An 18,858-nucleotide genomic window follows, 5' to 3' on the forward strand; every position below is an offset into this window, starting at 1 on the left:
TTAAAAATAATAAAAGGGCAACATATTGGTGCAATGCATTGGTGTTTCCCTGCCTCACACTGAGCCTGAGTGGAAAGGCACTGTGCACAACACAGCTACAGAACTCTCAGATTACTAGACATTCAAATCTGGTGATTCTGTAACTCCACTACATGTATCACTGCACAGCAAAAGTAGCTGCGGCAAAATCAACACGTCCACTGAATTTTTCTGTAAATCCATATGTGAAGGTGCAGAGAAACTAACTGTACATAATATGCTCAAAGACAATACAGTTTTTTATTATCACCATAGATATCCATTGCCTCGATCAAAAATCTCAATCAACAAGTACAAACTCCACTCTGGGGTAATTAAATAAAATCCCAATCCTTTCAACGGTAAACAATCCTGTGCATATGGGCAATGCAAATTTTAAGCTATAATTTTAAAAAAACTGTTGACAACACTTTTTATTCCTCCACTTTTTCCTTTTCCACTCCTGAAGATTATTTGACGTTGGGGTCATTGGAACTAAGACCAATCCTGCCCTCACCCAGATTACTCCTGATTGCAATCTTGTCATCTGGAAGATACTAGATTGCGATCAGGAGCAAGAATCCTCACTGATTTCCCCCTGTCTCACTCAGGAGCCCTAAAGCCAATCATAACACCCCTAATGTGGTATTAATGATAGAGACAGCATCTGAATGAGACTTATACAATGAAACATGATATTGATTGCCATTTTGATTAAACAGATGATTACCTACATCAGATTAAAATATGAATCATTAATTCAGTATTGGGTCAATATCAAGTGGTCACTATTGAGAGTGGGCTCTTTTGAAATTAGGAATTTGCAACAGATTTTACTGTTGAAAGGGTTTTAAACATTCAAGTTCTAGGAAACATAAGGTGTGGTTTACATTCAGGAGTGAATTTTCTCTATCAAATACAAGAAATCCAGAGTACAATAACATTACTATTTTACATTGAAAGTGTAAAAAATAATAACATTTGGTAAACTTTAAGACAGGTCTTAAATTGACAAAGTAATTCAAGTGCATTTATAATATGATATTAATAACTAGTTGCACAAAAGGAGTCTCTGAAGATTACTTGAATCATACAAGAATCTCAAGGCAATCTGTAGTCTGCAAATAGACCATGCTAACCCCATATTGTACAACCACTGATTCATTCCCTGTAAGATTAGCCACAAGTTAGCAGTGAAAGCTCAGTTGCAAGGATGTTGCTAACCTGAGGCTCAGGATCCTAGCTTTTGATAACAGAAATAAATTCTTGATATTTTAACAAGAGGGTACCAGAGATCCTCCAGGAATTGGGTTCTTTGATGGCGAACAATACAAATTCACTTCAGGAAAGTCGATGCACTGTCAGTTAACAGTATAGATTCCTGCAAGTGTTTGATGGGACACTTGAGAATTGAGGTTACGACTTTCACACTGTTGTCTATTGTCGGCTACCAGAAGCTCGGTGTACACCGTGCCTTGACCAAAGTGCGACACAGAGGCCAAAGCACCATTTCTCACGTTGGAGTTATGAACAGAGGATGTTGTTTCTGTTCTGTAAAGCTGTGCTTTCATTTCACAGTAACCAAACCTGCTTAAAAGAATATAGAAATCTCGGCGAAAAGTCTTTGTGAAAAATGCATACAGGAAGGGATTGGCACAAGAATTGATTGGGTAGAACAGAACCAGGAGAATCTTGGAACTGGACACGGTGATAAAAGGGACCTTCAGAGCTGCTGAAATAGCAAAGAAAGATATAGGAGACATGCAAATGAAATCTGTGAAGATTAGCACGGCCATGCGTTTGGCAATTTTTGTATCGCTATTTGTGGAGATAAAGTTGGGGTTTCTAACTGTTAAGTAGATTTTAATATAGCAGAAACAAATGATCAAAAATGCGATAACATTCAGTACCAAAATGAAAATAATGTAAGCCTGAGAGACTGGGGTATTTATGTCCATAGGGAGGCAGATGCTAACCTTCTTGTAATTACTGATCCCTACAAGAGGCAGTACTGCCACAGTGAAAGAAAATGCCCAACCACCACACATAATCACAATGGCATGCCTCAGACGGAGTTTTCTGTCCAGTTGCATGGCATAAGTAATTGTGTGCCACCTTTCCAGGGTGATCACAGTCAGTGTGTACACTGAGAGCTCGCTGGCAAAAACAGTGAAGAACCCAGCAGACGCACAACCAACACCAGTCTGCCAGTCTATGGCATAGTTATAATACTGACTTTTGGTTCGGATATCTACAGAAGCAATAAGCAACAAGTAGAGGCCCATACAAAAGTCAGCAAAAGCAAGATTGCACATGAAAAATCGTGGGACTGTGAGTTTATACCGACTGGTTAATAAGACTATGAGAACAACAACATTCCCTATTATAGCAAGAATATTCATTAACCATATTATCACTCTTAGAATATCTTTTCCCACAATATCTTCACATGGATTGAAATCATCCGCTTTTGGATTACAGATCACGTCTACTACATCTGAGCAGAGACCATAGTCAAAAATAGGTTCATCTTCACTTAAGTCGAACCATGCCTCATTTTCAAGGAATGTATATTGTTGAGGTACAGCAGAGTTCATTTGCATAGATCTTCTTGAAGGCGTGGAACCGATTTCAGATTCAGTGTCGGAGCTTGTGTTGCTGAAATCATAATTCTTGCTATGGAACATGTTACATACTGCGGACCATTGCAATCTGGAAGAAAGAAAAGTCATAGTTTTTATAACAATCCTAGTGAGCATTGAGCAACCTTGAATCAGTAACTCTTAGGGTACATAAAGAGTAAGGAACATCTAGGGGGAGTACTTTTTGTTCAATGTATTACCCCAGTGTTAATATGGAAAAAAATATAAGTAATATATCTCTTACTGTTATTAAAATACCATTGATTTTCTTGCCTCATGGAGAACCCCTTTTCGTGTTTCCTTCCCACCAGAGCTGCTCGAGTGACATCACTGACAAGGCAGGACCATCTGAATCCTGGAGTACTCCATTCATCTCAATAAAGGCTGCAACTTCAGACTGACCTGGAGCTAATCTGGTGCTGACTCTATTGGCTGGGCACTGATATAAATTCAGCGAGTGGATAGTTCTCCTGCAGTTCGACTGGTCCACATCAGTTTCTTATATTTTTTTTCCATGTCGACACTAGAGGACTACTTTAAACTAAAAATACTGCCTTATAAATACTTGAAGGGAAAAAATCTACAGGGCTATGGGGAAAGAGCAAGGGAATGGGACTAATTGGATAGCTCTTTCAAAGAGCCGGCACAGGCATGATGGGCTGAATGGCCTCATTTTGTGCTGTACCCACTTTTATACTATGATAATACTCTCCTTTCTCTTTTGATGCCTCATTGTAAAGTGTGTCAAACATCGGTCATGAATGTGTTTTTTTTTAACCAGGCCCACCGTTCAGATATTTTGGGGGGGAGGGATTCTCCTCTTTGGGGTGGAGTCCTGGCAGACCGAGATTTCCACCTGTCCCTCATTTTCCTAGGTCGGGGCTCGCCATGTATGCAGGGCAAGTTCCTGGCGGGATTCCTGTCATCAGGAGGGAGCCTGCCAATGTAAGAACGGAAAATCCTTTCACATGGTGGCTCTGGGAAGCAGTGGTAAGTAGGGTGGAAAGAAGAAAAGTCTGCCGGGGACCCAGACCCCACCCCCTACTACTATTTGCATGTGGTAGGCAGGGAAGGAGCAGCCCGCAGCAATCTCGGCAAGGACGGGGGAGTGAGGTAGGGAAATCCTAGTTGTGGGGGATCGTAGAGGAGAATTTCCCCCCATATAGTTTTGATTTCTCCTTCCCTTAATGGCAAGAATTATTAGGCTCTGAGACTAGTGAACTAAGATAGATATTCAAGTGTTCTAGTTGGCAAGGGTCACACTACAATGAACCTTTATCTCAAAGACAATTCAATAGGTTTTACAGGAAAGTGGACCTTTGTCCTCTCTCCCAGTGACAGTTTATGTTTCTTCAAAAAAAAAATTTGGAATCAAAAAGATTCACTTCAAAATACATTTCAAACGTTGCACTTCTCCAGAGCAACTTTTCTGACTTAAACAAAGGCAATGAAATAAACTGGAGGGAGGGGGCTAACTGGACTTTAAATTAATTTTTCACTGAAAGCTTGGTATAACATGACATCACAGGGTAGAAATTATGATTAGCGGAGTTCACGCACAAATGTCTAATGTGCTCAGGCTAGATTCCTGCATTTTTTTACGCAGGTGTTAACCCATTTGTTTTAAACAGATTAATGTCAGCGTAAAAATGGAGCACAAGGGAATGTAGTATGAGTGTGTTTTGCCAATCAGAATTCCTGTCCTCATATTTCACTTCAAAGTCTGTCCTGATCTTGGCCTTGCGATTATGGAGAGCTACTGAGTGAAGGTCAGGCAGATCCCCACAGGGAAGGAGCAACAACTGGAGGCCGGTCACCTTAAGTCACCTTCTGAAGGCTGTCTACATAGGCAGCATTAGCAGAGGCCTGGGAGTTAGTCTCTGGTCTGTCCTCTTGACTGAGGATGGTGGAGGGCATGTTACACTCCAAGGGGAGGGTGATAAGATTTTTTTAAAATACTTGCTTAAAAATATTTACATTGAATTTCCTGGGAAATAACCTGAAATCATTGATTAATCTGTTGATCTGAAGATTTAATCTTCTTATTCAAATCTTTTACTGCTTCAGTTCCGACATTCATTTTCTGTACACTGACACTCTTAATGAAGGCCTTCCCAAATAATTAACGGCGTAATTAAAATGAGGCACTACAATCTCTCAGGAAAATAAAAAGTGAGGAATTGCAAATGCTGGATATCTGAAATAAGAAAAAATGCTGGAAATACACAGTATTTGTTTTGTAAAGGCCACATACCTGCAACATCATAACCTGTCGTTTCTCTTTACGGTTGTTGACTGACCCGCTATGTATTTCCAGCATTTTCGGTTTTTATTTACAATCCCTCAGGAGCCTGTCCTCCCTTTCCTGTATTTACATTAACTCAACATGCATAAAAGAATAAAAAATACTCACTCCTTTTTTTTCTTAGCATTTTCATTTTCAAATGCACAGCAGTGGCTAGGATATGTCATACTGGCCTCTCTTAGCTCTACAAAGTTCTCCAGAGGTGGTAACTTTTTCAAGTTGTTGGTAGACCGTGCAATGAGCTTCTTAATAAATTTCAAGCCATGAACTGGAAGCGCAGTGATACCGGTTCTGGAAATGTCCCTGTTAAAATAGTAAGACTGTTGATTTGTATGTTATCATTATTATTTCCGCTAAACCATGATGTATGTCATGTTTCTGATGACATAAGATATCTAGAATTTCTTTTACGTATGAGGAAAGAACAATATAGGCATATTACTTAGATTTTCATCTGCTTCAAGAATTCTACAAATATTTAAGAAAAATAATGTAATATCAATAAGAATGCATTAGAATGTGAATGTGCATATCTTTTGGTTGACCTGAATGCTGCATTAAGAATTTGCAGAGTATAAAACAGCAACTAACTGTTACACACTAGTCATATGCTAACATTAGAAAACAGGAGTGCCTGTATGTCACTTAATCCAATTGCAGTGTGAGTACAGAGGACAGCGGAAACAGGGGGACTAACCCTGACTCCAAGATAAAATACAATACCCTCTACTATAGCTAGGGTTGTAATCAATAACAAAACATCAGAGAGCTGTATAACTGTCCCTATTACTTAGTAAATAATGAGTAACTAAAGATATATGATCATCAGGTAGTTTATTTCCACTGACATTGATATAGGTCGTCCGAAAACTAACTATTAGCCTCCATCTACTCACCTTGTACTGGTGGTCCACAGCATTTACTGATGAATAATTTGCCACCTTTATCATTAGTCAATTTTATCCACATTGCTTCAGAAGATGACAAAGAGCTGGAGCTAAGAGCGCACAAATTGTTTCACAAAAATTGGTCTACAAACATAAGGGATGATGTAGCAGCTATTGAATAGGTGGATATAACAGGCTCATCTGTGCCTGCCTCAAGGTTCTCTCAATCCAATCACCCAGCCTGTTGTAGCTGTGCAAGAGAGCTTCTAAGATTTAGCACAAGACCTCTTTAACACCAAAGCATTCATAAGAGATATTCCTCTGCACTCTTTTGCACATAACACAAAGGTTCCGTGGCAGACTGGAGTGCAGATGACCGTTCATCCATAACTTTGCAGATCCAGCTGGTAGACTCCGAACTTCTCACCAGACCCAGCAGGCTATTTTGCACAGACACAAGTGACTCCTGTAGATGGGCCTGCTGAGACAGCAATATCTTTTTATAAGCAGGTCTTGTGAGGTCTGAATCCCTAGGAGCTGCAGCAGAGACAGGAATTGTGCTAGCCCTTGGCCAACAGGTTCTTGCTCTTTAGCTGCCATCTCCATTTGCTCCTCCTCACCACTGCAGTGTCACTCACCTTGTGCTGCTCAAACTCACTGTTTACTTCTAGCTGTTTTGGTCCTTTGCAAAGATGGTGAGAATGGCGCAAAGTGCTGTGAGGTGATGGTTTCCACAAGGACAGCAGCTGAGATGCCATTCCAGGCCTAAAAAAACAGAAGAGAACATATGTCAAGGTGCTTCATTTTGTATCATAATGCTCCTGTGAAGCACCTTGGAAAGTTTTACTATATTGAAGGTGCATCAAATAAGCACCGACAAGTTGTGCTTTCATTTCAATATACTGTATGTGAATGAAGTTGGACTATGTGCACTTTGCGAGGAACAACATCGAGAGGCAGTATAATCTAAATGGTACTATTGGCGGCCGTGCCTTTAGCTGCCTAGGTCCTAAGCTCTAGAATTCCCTCCCTAAACCTCACCGCCTCTCTACTTCTCTCTCCTCCTTTAAGACACTCCTTAAAACCTACCTCTTTGATGAAGTTTTTGGTCACCTGAGCTAATACCTCCTTATGTGGCTCGGTGTCAAATTTTGTTTGATAACGCTCCTATGAAGCACCTTGGGATGTTAAAGGCGCAATATAAATGCGAGTTGTTGTTGTTGTTGTTGTTGTTGGGGGTGCAAGGGTAGAGGGACCTGGGGGTGCATATTCACAAATCTTTGAAGGTGGCAGGGCAAGTTGATAAGGTGGTTAAGAAAGCATATTGGATAGTTGGCTTTGTAAATAGGGGCACTGAATTCAAAAACAAGGAGTCATGCAAAACCTTTACAAATCACTGGTTAGGCCTCAGTTGGAGTATTATGTACGATTCTGGGTGCGACACTTTAGGAAGGATGTCAAGGCCTTGGAGAGGGTACTGAGGAGGATTACCAGGATGATTCCAGGGGTGAGGGACTTCAGTTATGTGGAGAGATTGAAGAAGTGGGATTGTTCTCCTTAGAGCAGAGAAGGTTAGGGGGAGACCTAATAGAGGTTTTCAAAATTATGAGGGGTTTTGATACAGCAAGTAATGAGAACCTGTTTCCACTGGCAAGTGGGTCAGTAACCAAAGGTCAAAGATTTAAAATAATTGGCAAAAGAACTAGAGGGGAAAAGAGGAGAAATTTTTTCACACAGAGAGTTGTTAAGATCTGGAACGCATTAGCTGAAATGGTGGTGGAAGCAGATTCCATAGGAACTTTCAGAAGGCAATTGGACATGTACTTGAAGAGGACTAATTTGCAGGGTTATGGGGGAAAAAGCTGGGGTGTGGGATTAAATTGGACAGCTCTTTCAAAGAACTAGCACAGGCACGACAGCTAAACGGCCTCCTTCTGTGCTGTAAGATTCTATGATTCTATGTGTCTGTGTCTCAGTTACTGAGTAGAACAGCAAAATGTGACAGGAACTTGATAGTACCAGCTCTGAACTTGGGAAACCTCCTACTTCATTCCCTACTCCTGTGATGCTGTGGTGACTTATGGTGACTGGGGTGATGGCTTCAAAAGGAGCGAAGAGCTTGTACTGCCTTCTCCAATTTTTGTCTGCTTCCTTCTATTATGTGCAATCTTGTCTTGCAAGTAGATGAGTAGTCTTGAGATGTTGCAAATTTATGTGGCACAGAGAGACTCATGCAGCTGCCCATTCTCAAGGCCATCCTGATGGCCCCCAATGAACATGTAACATGCAACTGGCTGACAAAGATTTCTTGTATGAATCCCCTTTAAGACTTTTTCAGTGTTCACTATACAGTTGCTCATTGTATTTCTCCCATTTCTTCCATTCTCCCATACAAAGTTATGGTAGCATAGTGGTTATGTTACCGGACTAATAATCTCGAGACCTGAACTAATAATCTGGAGTTCATGAGTTCAAATCCTGTCACAGCAGCTGGGGAATTTAAATTCAAATAATTAAATAAAGAAAACGGGAATAAAAAAAATTAGTATCAGTAATGGTGGCCATGAAACTACTGGATTGTTGTAAAAACCCATCTGGTTCACTAATGCCCTTTAGGGAAGGAAACCTGGCTGTCCTTACCTGGTCTGGCCTATATGTGACTCCAAGACCCACAGCAATGTGGTTGATTCTTAATTGCCCTCTGAAATGGCCTAACAGGCAGCTTACTGCCATCTTCTCAAGGGCAATTAGGGATGGGCAACAAATGCTGGCCTTGCCAGTGATGCCCACATCCAATGAATATTAAAAAAATGCTGAGGTATGGTCATATATAGTAAGCATTAGGTCCACTGTTTCTCTCATGGCAGTACTGCACAATTAAACCTTCTATTACTGGTTAGCATGGTTCAACACAATGGTTTACAAGTTGTAAGGATATACTTTGTGGTGAGTACTAGACTTTTCAAACAGTACTTCAGAAGATCAGCCATTTTCTTCCTTATCTCTCTCCAGCGTCATTGAGTTCTTGACACAGCTTTCACCCAGTTTGTAATCTGTTCCCAAATCTGTTACAACAGGTACTTCTAGGGAGAGTTTCCATTCCAATCCAAGGTTTTCCCCCCGTTCCCTGATGTCTTGGATAAGTGCTTCAAATCTGCTCTTCCATGAACTGGACACAGCTGAGTTCCATTTCCCTTCCCTCCCGGGCAGATTGGCCTGTGCCAGGGGTGCAACTGGGCTACGTTAATGGCTCGGTACACCAATCTGCTTGCAGCTGGGCCTGTCCAGTGCCAGGGCAGGGGGAGTGCGGGAAAATCAGCCCTAAACTACAGTAAACAGAAAGAGACAGTACTGATTAGTATAATGTAAAAGATGGCATGAAACTATGATTTGAAATGCTGTAACTTGTATTTGTGCCAATTCTTTGCCCTACCTTTCCTATTTCGTTTTTGAGAGCAAAAGGCCAACTATGACTCTGATTTTCATCTCCATTTTGGGCAGGAATGGGGCAGTAGTGCACTTAAAATCAGAGTACAGAACTTGCCACCTCGTTTCTGCTGTTGTTCCATATGCCGCCATTTTGATTGGAGCCTTCAGATAGGTGGCACGAGCTCCTCCCTGTGGTACTGAATGTAAAGCAGCCTAACCAGCTGTCCTTAAAGGTACAGTCGGAGGCCGCTCCAAAGATGGGGCCAGGAATAGCATTAATTCTTCTCCGGGTCCCAAAAAATTGATCCGACCAACAACTGACCCTCTTTGGGATCGCCTCCTCCTTCTTTTAACTTAGATATACTGGCTCAGCTCCGCGAAGGAGCTGTGGGACTTCCCGCTCCTCCTACTCCTCCACTCCCCAAACGACGGGCAGCTCACCACGAAAATAATAATGAGGCCCGACTATCAGAATGGTTTAGGTCTCTGACCACTTTCATTGGGCAAGCGGCTGGGCTTGCTCCACCCAACTCTGGTCCGAGTGGTGACATCAAAATCGGCCCCCCATGAGCTAACAATATTGATATAATGTTTGTCAGCATAACTGAAGTGCTGTAAAAGGTAATGCATAATTACCAATACTGAGGCAAGATATAAGAATTAATTAACTAGTATGTACAGCCTATATAGTCAGACAAAGCCGGGTTGGTAAATTAACTTCTTAAAGCACAGGCAGCCTACTGATATACTAAATAGTGCACCAACGGGCTAAGTAATAAAGTGGCAGGTTGTGGATTACTGCTCGCAATTCTCCACAAGGTGATTCTAAGCAGATTCTTAGTAGAGGGAGAGAACATTGGAAGCCAAGTCAAAGTGTGAGGCTGTAGTGTTCCATCTATTGGCTGGGTGAACAATGATACTGGGTAGAAACACTTAAGATTACTTGTTCATCGTTTGTGGAAATAATTCATAATACAGAAGGGTACAAAGAGAAAGAAGGAACTAGGGAATGTACATGGACAAAAAAAGCATCTAACTAATTAAAAACTTTAGAGATAAAGGAAAGGTATGGCAGAGGGGCAGAGATTTAAATTCTTGATAGAAGAGTTGGCCAGAACACTTACTGAGAGGAATGCTTCACATTGATAGGATTGGGCCAATTCCAGTTGAATGGAACTAAGCTCTGTCAGGAAATTTAAGCAGGAGAATGCTATTTCTTTTCTGAGAGGGAGGGGACAGTTCAATCATGGAATTACTGAACAAATATTCAAAAAACATCAAGTTAAGTTTCACTCCAATCAATGTAACCTGCAAATATTCTTTCAAAAATTAATTTCACTCCTCTTTACATTTTCATATTTGAAAATGTTATCAGTTCTGCCAATGTCCATCATTTCCCCCTCACATGTTTATGTGGTTGTATTGACATTTCACTTACAGAACAGTTGGACCTGTTGCTCCCATGAAAACATCATTGTGTACTTTCTGTAGATTCTGATTACCTGTGAGATTGCTGTGAAGAAAGGGAAAAATCCAGTCAAGCTCCTGAACAGTCGCTGTACAATAGGACACAACCTCTTGTGTGCTCCTGCAATAACGCAAACTCTGAAACTGCAATAATGACTTTTGGACAAAACCAAATCAGCAACTTACAGATAATCTAAATCTGTTCCGTTAAATGCATGACTTTGTACTTCTATGAGCCCATTGTTAATCAGCTTTCTGTGTTTAAAAAGAAAAGGAAAATGTGATGGAAGATTAGTTAGGTGTTTGTGCATACTGGCAAATGCTCTGGTATTTATTTTACACACAATAGTGTTTTGGCCTAAAACAATATACATGATTTTTTTATTTCTATATAGTACAGATAAAACATTAAATTAAACAATCTTTTATTGCAAACAGAAATTCCATTTAGATTTTTCAAAACAACCAATCCTTGCTTTCTGAAACTAAATCCCCGGTCCAGTTCTGACGAAAGTTCATAGACTTGAAACGTTAACTCTGTTTTTTCTCCACAGATGCTGCCTGACTTGCTGAGTATTTCCAGCTCTTGCTGTTTTTATTCCCGATACATTGTTTGCCATGCTGGCCATAGTGAGGGTTTACGAGAACACACGTCGAACTGATAAAAAGAAAAAAGTGCAAACACTTCAAATCTGAAATAAAGGCCTTCAATTTCCTGGATTGCACTTATGCAGAAATCTCGGCAAAATTTAGGCCGGTTTCTGCTGACGGGAGCTTACGTTCAAATTTCCTTGGAGCTTATTTGCCTATGCGGGAACGTAAAAACCAGCGGAAAGCAAGTGTAAATGCAGCGTCACCAACTGTTGCCCATTTTATTACAACTTTATAAATTATTTTTAAAATGCTATGTTTTCTTCAGAAAATAAAGTGTGTCTGTATTGCTGTTTGGTGGAGTTTTCTTATAAAATCAGGAAACTTTCATGTGTGGAGTGCGAAACAAAGCACTCTGATGCTTCGCAGCAGCAGTGCTACGTTGTTTAGTGGTTTGGCAAGAACTGCCTTAACTTGCATAATGGCGGGAAGGAAGTGTGAATCTCAATTAAATCTGGGTTTGGACTCATAGTTGTCCAGTCAAGATCCCTGCAATTCTACCACCAGGCCTACTTGGAGAGAAACTTATTTCTGGTTTAAACTCTCCTGTCCCAGAGTCAATTCTGAGGGACAGGATAAATCGTCACTTAGAAAGGCACGGAGTAATCAAGGACAGCATGGATTTGTTAAGAGAAGGTCGCGTCTGGCTAACTTGATTGAATTTCTTGAGGAGGTAACAAGGAGGGTCGATGAGTATAGTGCATTTGATGTAGTCTACATGGATTTTAGCAAGGCTTTTGGCAGACTGGTCAAAAAAGTACAAACCCATGGGATCCAAGGGAAAGTGCAAGTTGGATCCAAAATTGGCTCAGTGGCAGAAAGCAAAGGGTAATGGTCAAAGGCTGTTTCCAGTGGGGTTCTGCAGGGCTCAGTACTAGGTTCCTTGCTTTTATATAAATGATTTGGACTTATACGTAGGGGGCGTGATTAAGAAGTTTGCAGATGACACAAGAATTGGCTGTGTGGTTGATAGTGAGGAGGAAAGCTATAGACTGCAGGAAGATATTAATGGACTGGTCAGGTGGGCAGAAAAGTGGCAAATGGAATTCAATCGGAGAAATGTGAGGTAATGCATTTGGGGAGGGCAAACAAGGCAAGGAAATGCACAATAAATGGGAGGATACTGAGAGGTGTAGAGGAAGTCAGGGACCTTGGCGTACATGTCCACAGATCCCTGAAGGTCAGGTAGATAAGGTGGTTAAGAAGGCATACGGAATACTTTCCTTTATTAGTTGAGGCATAGAATGTAAGAGCAGGGAGGTCAAGCTAGAATTGTATAAAACACTGGTTAGGCCACAGCTTGAGTACTGCTTACAGTTCTGGTCATCACATTACAGGAAGGATGTAATTGCACTAGAGAGGGTACAGAGGAGATTTATGAGGATGTTGCCAGGACTGAAGAATTTTAGTTATGAGGAAAGATTGGATAGGCTGGGGTTATTTTCTTTGGAACAGAGGAGGCTGAGGGGTGATTTAATTGAGGTGTACAAAATTATGAGGGGCCTCGATAGAGTGGATAGGAAGGACATATTTCCCTTAGCAGATAGATCAATAACCAGGGGGCATAGATTCAAAAGTGATTGGTAGAAGGATTAGAGGGGAGCTGAGGAAAAGGTTTTTCACCCAGAGGGTGGTGGAGGTCTGGAATTCACTGCCTGAAAGGGTGGTAGAGGCAGAAACCCTCATCACATTTCAAAAGTACCCGGATATGCATCTGAAGTGCCATAACCTACAAGGATAGGGATCAAGTGCTGGAAAGTGAGATTAGGCTGGGTGGCTCATTTTCGGCCGGCACGGACATGATGGGCCAAATAGCCTCCTTCTGTGCCGTAAATGTTCTATGATTCTATGGTTCTATATACAACTGAAAAGGCAGCGGCTCCGTTGCTATGTTCAGTAACAAAGATTATTTTGCACACCTTAACTATGGTGTCAATTTGGACAACATCCAACAATAGTGTCAAAAGCCATTGTTAACATTGTTGAAGTCTGAATTATTCAGAATTACCATCTGAGGTTAACAATCCTACCAGAAGTTGTTTCACTTTTGAGTGCTATTGTATTGCTGTGCTTTGTGACTTCACTATCAGTGCCTTCTGCCATGGTACCTAACTCTGCTGCTCTCTTCCTCTGCCATTATTATGCAGAACAGGGGTATGCCCATTGGGAAGGCCATTCCAGCTGCATAACCCTCCTGAACATGTGATGGGGGCTGGGTCTGAAACAGTACAAGTTGCATTAAGAAAATTAAAGAAAACACAAAGTAAATCGCTATCAAACTGCAGAACTCTGAGTTACGCTAATATTGGGTGACGTGCTGCGCCTAAATTTTTCTGTGCAATATTTGCGTAAATCCAGGAAACTCGTGGGAGTTAGTCTTTTACATGGGGGTGGAGCTATGGAAGTGAGCAGCAGAGGGTATCGGCAGATATATCTTGGAAGCGGCACTAATGTTTGAGGCAATTCACGGGTAGCGATGTTTCAGTGCAAAACTGGTGTAAATCAGTTATGTGCGAATTTTCTCAGACCCAACAGCACAACACTACTCACGCCGTAGTTACGCCAAAACTTTCCAGGAAGTTTCAGGCAAAAAAACAGAAGACACTAGAAATATACAGCAGGTTGTTCAATATCTGAAAAAAGAAAGGTAGGTTCATGGGTTATATCTATCTCTTTCAGATACTTATTAGCCTACTATGCATTTCTAACAATTTCTGTTTTTATTACAGGGAAAACTGACTTGTCTAATTAGTAGATGTGTACTTACATATTTAATGTTCCAGTGCTTAATCCTTGGAAAGCGTAAGAAGGTATGACTTGCATGTTTATGTTGTCTCGAAATTCACTAAAGGAAACAGACAGTCTTTGAGTCTACTTTGTCAGTGTGTAGAACTTAAATTTTCATTCAGCGCAATATATGTCTACCTTTCCCTTTATTATCAGATTTAGAAACTTATCTACACAAGGTGAGTGATTAATGAGGACCACTTTCTGAACCAAAAGTTATGCGTTTGTCGTTAAGGCATCATTTCTTCACAACATCGCAGTCGTCTCTACAGGTTCTAACCACTGACTAACACTTGATTCATACTCTTTAGCACAAACACATTACTCATTGCATGTTAATCAAATTTAATGATGTCAGTTCTAAGAGGCATTTTATCTCAATGACATAGCTTTTCATGTTACAAATGAGCTAAGTGAGAAATCTTGGCCAATCGCTTTTTGAGTAAACATAAAGCAGAAAACTGCAAACGCTGGAAATCTGAAAACGCTGGAAACAGAAAATGCTGGAAAAACTCAGCAGGTCAGGAGAGAACAGGAAAGTTAATGTTTCAGCATTAAAAAAGGAATTGCGGGGATTTGCCCTCATTTTGTGTGGAGAAATTGTGGGGTATTTGGAAATCTATTGGTACTCTGTTACTAAACCTGTTTGTTAAATTGTAATAAAGCCTGGGTCTTTTCCTTATGGTTCCTTGGACTTGCCATTTGGGGGTAAGCATTCCGATGTGCCTGTCATTGGCACGTGCAGGGAGCACATATCGCAAAACCATGCACTTCCAGCCACGATTTTCCATCATTAAAGTTAATGGATGAAGTTCGCAGGGTGAGGGTGCAGAGTTTTGTAATACGTGCTCCCAGTGCATGCCAAGGAATGGTGCATGGGAAATTTTACCCTTGATACCTGCCTGTGCCTGTGGATCCCTAAACTTACACATGTAGGCATGCTTCTCCTCTCTTACCTTCCATTTCATACGAGCCCTTCCCCCTCCTCAGATTATGCAGGCACCTTTGTTCTTCTCCCCCTTAATTCAAAATGGTAGTTTTCTCCTCCTTCCTTCATTTCATGCTGGCACTTGTCTGCCCTTCAATTCATGTTGGCACCCTTCTCCCTCAGTTCAGTCTGGCACTTTCTCTTTACTGGCACTCTTCTCCCCCTTAGTTTAATTTGTCATCCTTCACCCCTCCCCTGTTACTCTGTTCAGTTAATGCTGGCACCCTCCCATTCCTTCTCCCCTTGGTTCATGGTGGCACCTTTCAGCCACATCTGCCCCCTCAGTTCCCACTGACACTTTCCTTCCTCTTGCAGTGTTGCTCCCCGCTCTTACCTCCTGTTGCTCAGGAGAATAATGCGGTTGGCAATTCTTGTGATAGCTGTGCAAGATCAGGATTTTGAGTGTCACAAAACTATCAGTGTCACAAAACTATAGGGAGTGGTGGAATTGAGGTGGGATGTAAGCAAGCAGTGTTCTAGAGGAGGAAGTACATATTATTGCTGAGAGACAGGGTGTGGAATAGAGATCTCAGTTCAAGGTCCAACAGAACAACAAGCCTACACACCACTGGGCTCAGCTGAACAAGCCCCCAGAAAGGTTGATGGAGTCAGTGCCAGAAGCATGTAGCTGCTGGTTAGGACTGAATAGGAAAGCTTCAGTCTTGATATAAATCCATAATGCATATGTCTAATCAGTTTAAATGCTCAATTCATTTGTCAGCCGGTACACTTCACAAAAGCACAAAACCTCACCCAGGGAAGGAAAGACTGGGAGAATAGGGTAGATCCAGAGTTATATGCATCTGCTCCATCTGCATCGTTATGGTTCCAGTCATCACCATGAAAGAGAGTATTCAAAGTGGGAATGAAAGGAGAATGCATGGAAGTGAATAGACTGCATATAAGAATAGAGAGACATGTTGAACATTGAGCACCTGTGCTCCTGCATTTCCAGTGGAAATGGCACTCAAAGGGAGCATGGATCAGAGAGCCAGGGTGAGGCAGTTGCTGCCCTACCTTCAAACTGTGCTCTCTTCAAGTGCAGCTCCCCACTGGGAACACTGAATTTACCTTATAGAGTGTGCATGACGGTGACTGAAGGGGGCAGATGTTCCTGTTCCTGCTCCTGGGGTATTGAATCATAGGATTACATAACGTGTACCGAACAACTGGTCTGTGCCGGTGTTTCTGTTCCACACGAGCCTCCTCCCTCCCTACTTCATCTGACCCTATCAGCATAAACTTCTTTTTCTTTCTCCCTCATGTGTTTATCTAGCTTCCCCTTAAATGCATCTATGCTATTTGCCCCAACTACTCCTTGTGGTAGCGAGTTCCACATTCTAACCACTCTCTGGGTAAAGAAGTTTCTCCTGAATTCCCTATTGGATTTCTTAGTGATTATCTTATATTTATGGGCCCTAGTTTCCCCACAAGTAAAAACATCTTCTCTACATCTACCCTATCAAACCCTTTCAAACTCTTAATGACCACTATCAGATCACCCCTCAGCCTTCTCTTTTCTAGAGAAAAGATCCCCAGCCCATCTGGGTCTAGTGAATAATAAGAATATCGGTCATAGAATCATAGAAAGGTTACAGCATGGAAGGAGGCCATTCAGCCCATTGAGTCATGGTGGAGTCCACCTCCATGAGGGAGGCTGCCTGATTTTCTGCCCATTTAAATGAACGGATAGAAAAAAAAAATCAGGCTGGCTCTGTTAGCGACATGCACTTCTCCCCATCTGCTTTTCCGGCATTCACTATGTCCAGATGATCCGATAGCCCCAGGGACAGGAACAGGAAAATCTGCCCCTGTATGTCATGCATGTGAAGGCATTGAGTTATACATGAGCAGTAAAATTAAAGACTGGAGAATTCCAAAAACAAGTTTGATTCTAGGGCCTGGATTTGAACTTGGAGCCGGGAAGTGAGAGGTGGGGGGGTGAGGTATTTAGACGGGAAACCCGGATGTAAGGGTTTCCTGCAGGTCCTACTGAATTTAATGGTAGCACCTTCTTTCAAAATTTTTCAAACTGTTTTCCGCTCAATAGCCAGCTTGATTGACAGGCTGGCTGCCTGTTGGGCGGGAAAGCAGTCAGGGAGCGGATGGAATGTAAGTCGGAGGATGGATGGAGGGGGGGTTTGGGGAGAGATCGGGATTTTGGGGGCTGGGTGGAGGGGGTCGGGGAGAGCTCAGGATCTTTATTGGTTGGGCGAGGGGGGTGGGGGGAGAGATCAGGATCCTTGGGGGTTGGATAAGGGGGGCAGTTCGCGGGCGGGGAGGGGGAGGTCAGACATCATTGGGGAGGTGAGCAGTCGGACATCAGGAGGGTCTCGCACACCGCCCCCGGGGAGAGGGGGGGGTCTCGGACATCAGAGGGTGGGGGGGTCGGCCAATCATGGGGGTAAGCTTGTTGGGCCTGGAGGAAACACTCCTGCTCCTCCTGGCCTGCAAGCAGTACAATAAGGGCACTTACCTCATGATCCAGGCCTTCTCCCCTCCTTTTCACTGGTGAGATTCACGAGCCCTGGGAAACTCGCGCTGGAGGCATTACATTTAAAGGTCAATAAAATTCAATTTAAAAATGCCTAATTAGCATCTCATAAGGACGTTAATTGCTGCGATAACTACGCGGCCGCCTGAACTAAATAAGGTCCCGACTGCGGCGAGTAGGTTACTCGCACGCATCCAAACACGCTTCCGTTAAACCCCGAAATGGGCGCGTGGAGCCGAGTTGCGGTCGTGTGCGAAAAATTAATCATTTTAACTACCCACCCGCCCCCAAACCACCTGTTATTGGGGGTTAACATTCCCCCCCTATATCATTTACATGGCCTGTGATGTCAGTCTATACTCAGCAAGACAAGCATTCCGTTTACAAAGTAAATGCTATTTTGCCACTAATTACCTTTGGCAATGGTCGTGTAAATATCTCACCATGCACATAGTTTAATATATAAGAACATAAGAAATAAGAGCAGGAGTAGGCCATACGGCCCCTCGAGTCTGATCCGCCATTCAATAAAATCATGGCTGATCTTTGGCCTCAACTCCGCTTTCCTGCCCGATCCCCATATCCCTTGATTCCCTTAGAGTCCATAAATCTATTGAACTCAGCCTTGAATATACTCAATGACTAAACATCCACAGCCTTCTAAGGTAGAGAATTCCAAAAATTCACAACCCTCTGAGTGAAGAAATTTCTCCTCACCTCAGTCCTAAATGGCCAACCCCTAATCCTACGACTATGCCTCCTAGTTCTAGACTCTCCAGCGGGAGGGAATAGCCTCTCAGCATCTACCCTGTCAAGCCCTGTCACAATCTTATATGTTTCAATGAGATCACCTTTCATTCTTCTGAACTCCAGAGACTATGGCCCCGATATTAGCGGGGAGGCGGGTTGGCAGCGGGGGGGGGGGGGGCGATTGGGCGAGTGGCACACCCACATGAACCAAACCTACCGTTTCCGACGCGATCGCACGTTGATTGATAGTGGTTAACGTCCTCTCCGGGTTTCGCGCCTGACAGCTGGCCTGATTGACAGGCTGGCCACCATCAGGAGCTGCAACGCGAGGTGGGGGCGGGAAAGAGAGCAAGACGTCATTCGGCGCTGGACTGGAAGACCGGGGTGTGTGGGGGGGGTAAGATCGGGGGACATTGAGGGGAGATCGGGGGGACATCAGG

The 18,858-nt window shown here is 42.6% G+C and overlaps 1 protein-coding gene across 2 annotated transcripts in view; it reads right to left on the reverse strand.

Moving 5' to 3' along the window:
* Nucleotides 1–257: 257 nt before the first annotated feature.
* The window catches only part of LOC137324552 (follicle-stimulating hormone receptor-like), a 157,574-nt gene continuing 138,973 nt past the window's right edge, over nt 258–18,858 (reverse strand). For both annotated transcript variants that reach the window (XM_067988963.1, XM_067988964.1), the window contains 5 exons: nt 14,167–14,244; nt 10,935–11,003; nt 10,720–10,794; nt 5,074–5,268; nt 258–2,730 (listed from right to left, as the gene is read on the reverse strand). In XM_067988963.1, the coding sequence (XP_067845064.1) occupies nt 1,380–2,730; nt 5,074–5,268; nt 10,720–10,794; nt 10,935–11,003; nt 14,167–14,244 (1,768 nt within the window). In that variant the 3' untranslated portion in view covers nt 258–1,379. The remainder of the gene's footprint in view (nt 2,731–5,073; nt 5,269–10,719; nt 10,795–10,934; nt 11,004–14,166; nt 14,245–18,858) is intronic.

Source organism: Heptranchias perlo, chromosome 8 (genome assembly GCF_035084215.1).
Source record: "Heptranchias perlo isolate sHepPer1 chromosome 8, sHepPer1.hap1, whole genome shotgun sequence".
Lineage (NCBI taxonomy): Eukaryota > Metazoa > Chordata > Chondrichthyes > Hexanchiformes > Hexanchidae > Heptranchias > Heptranchias perlo.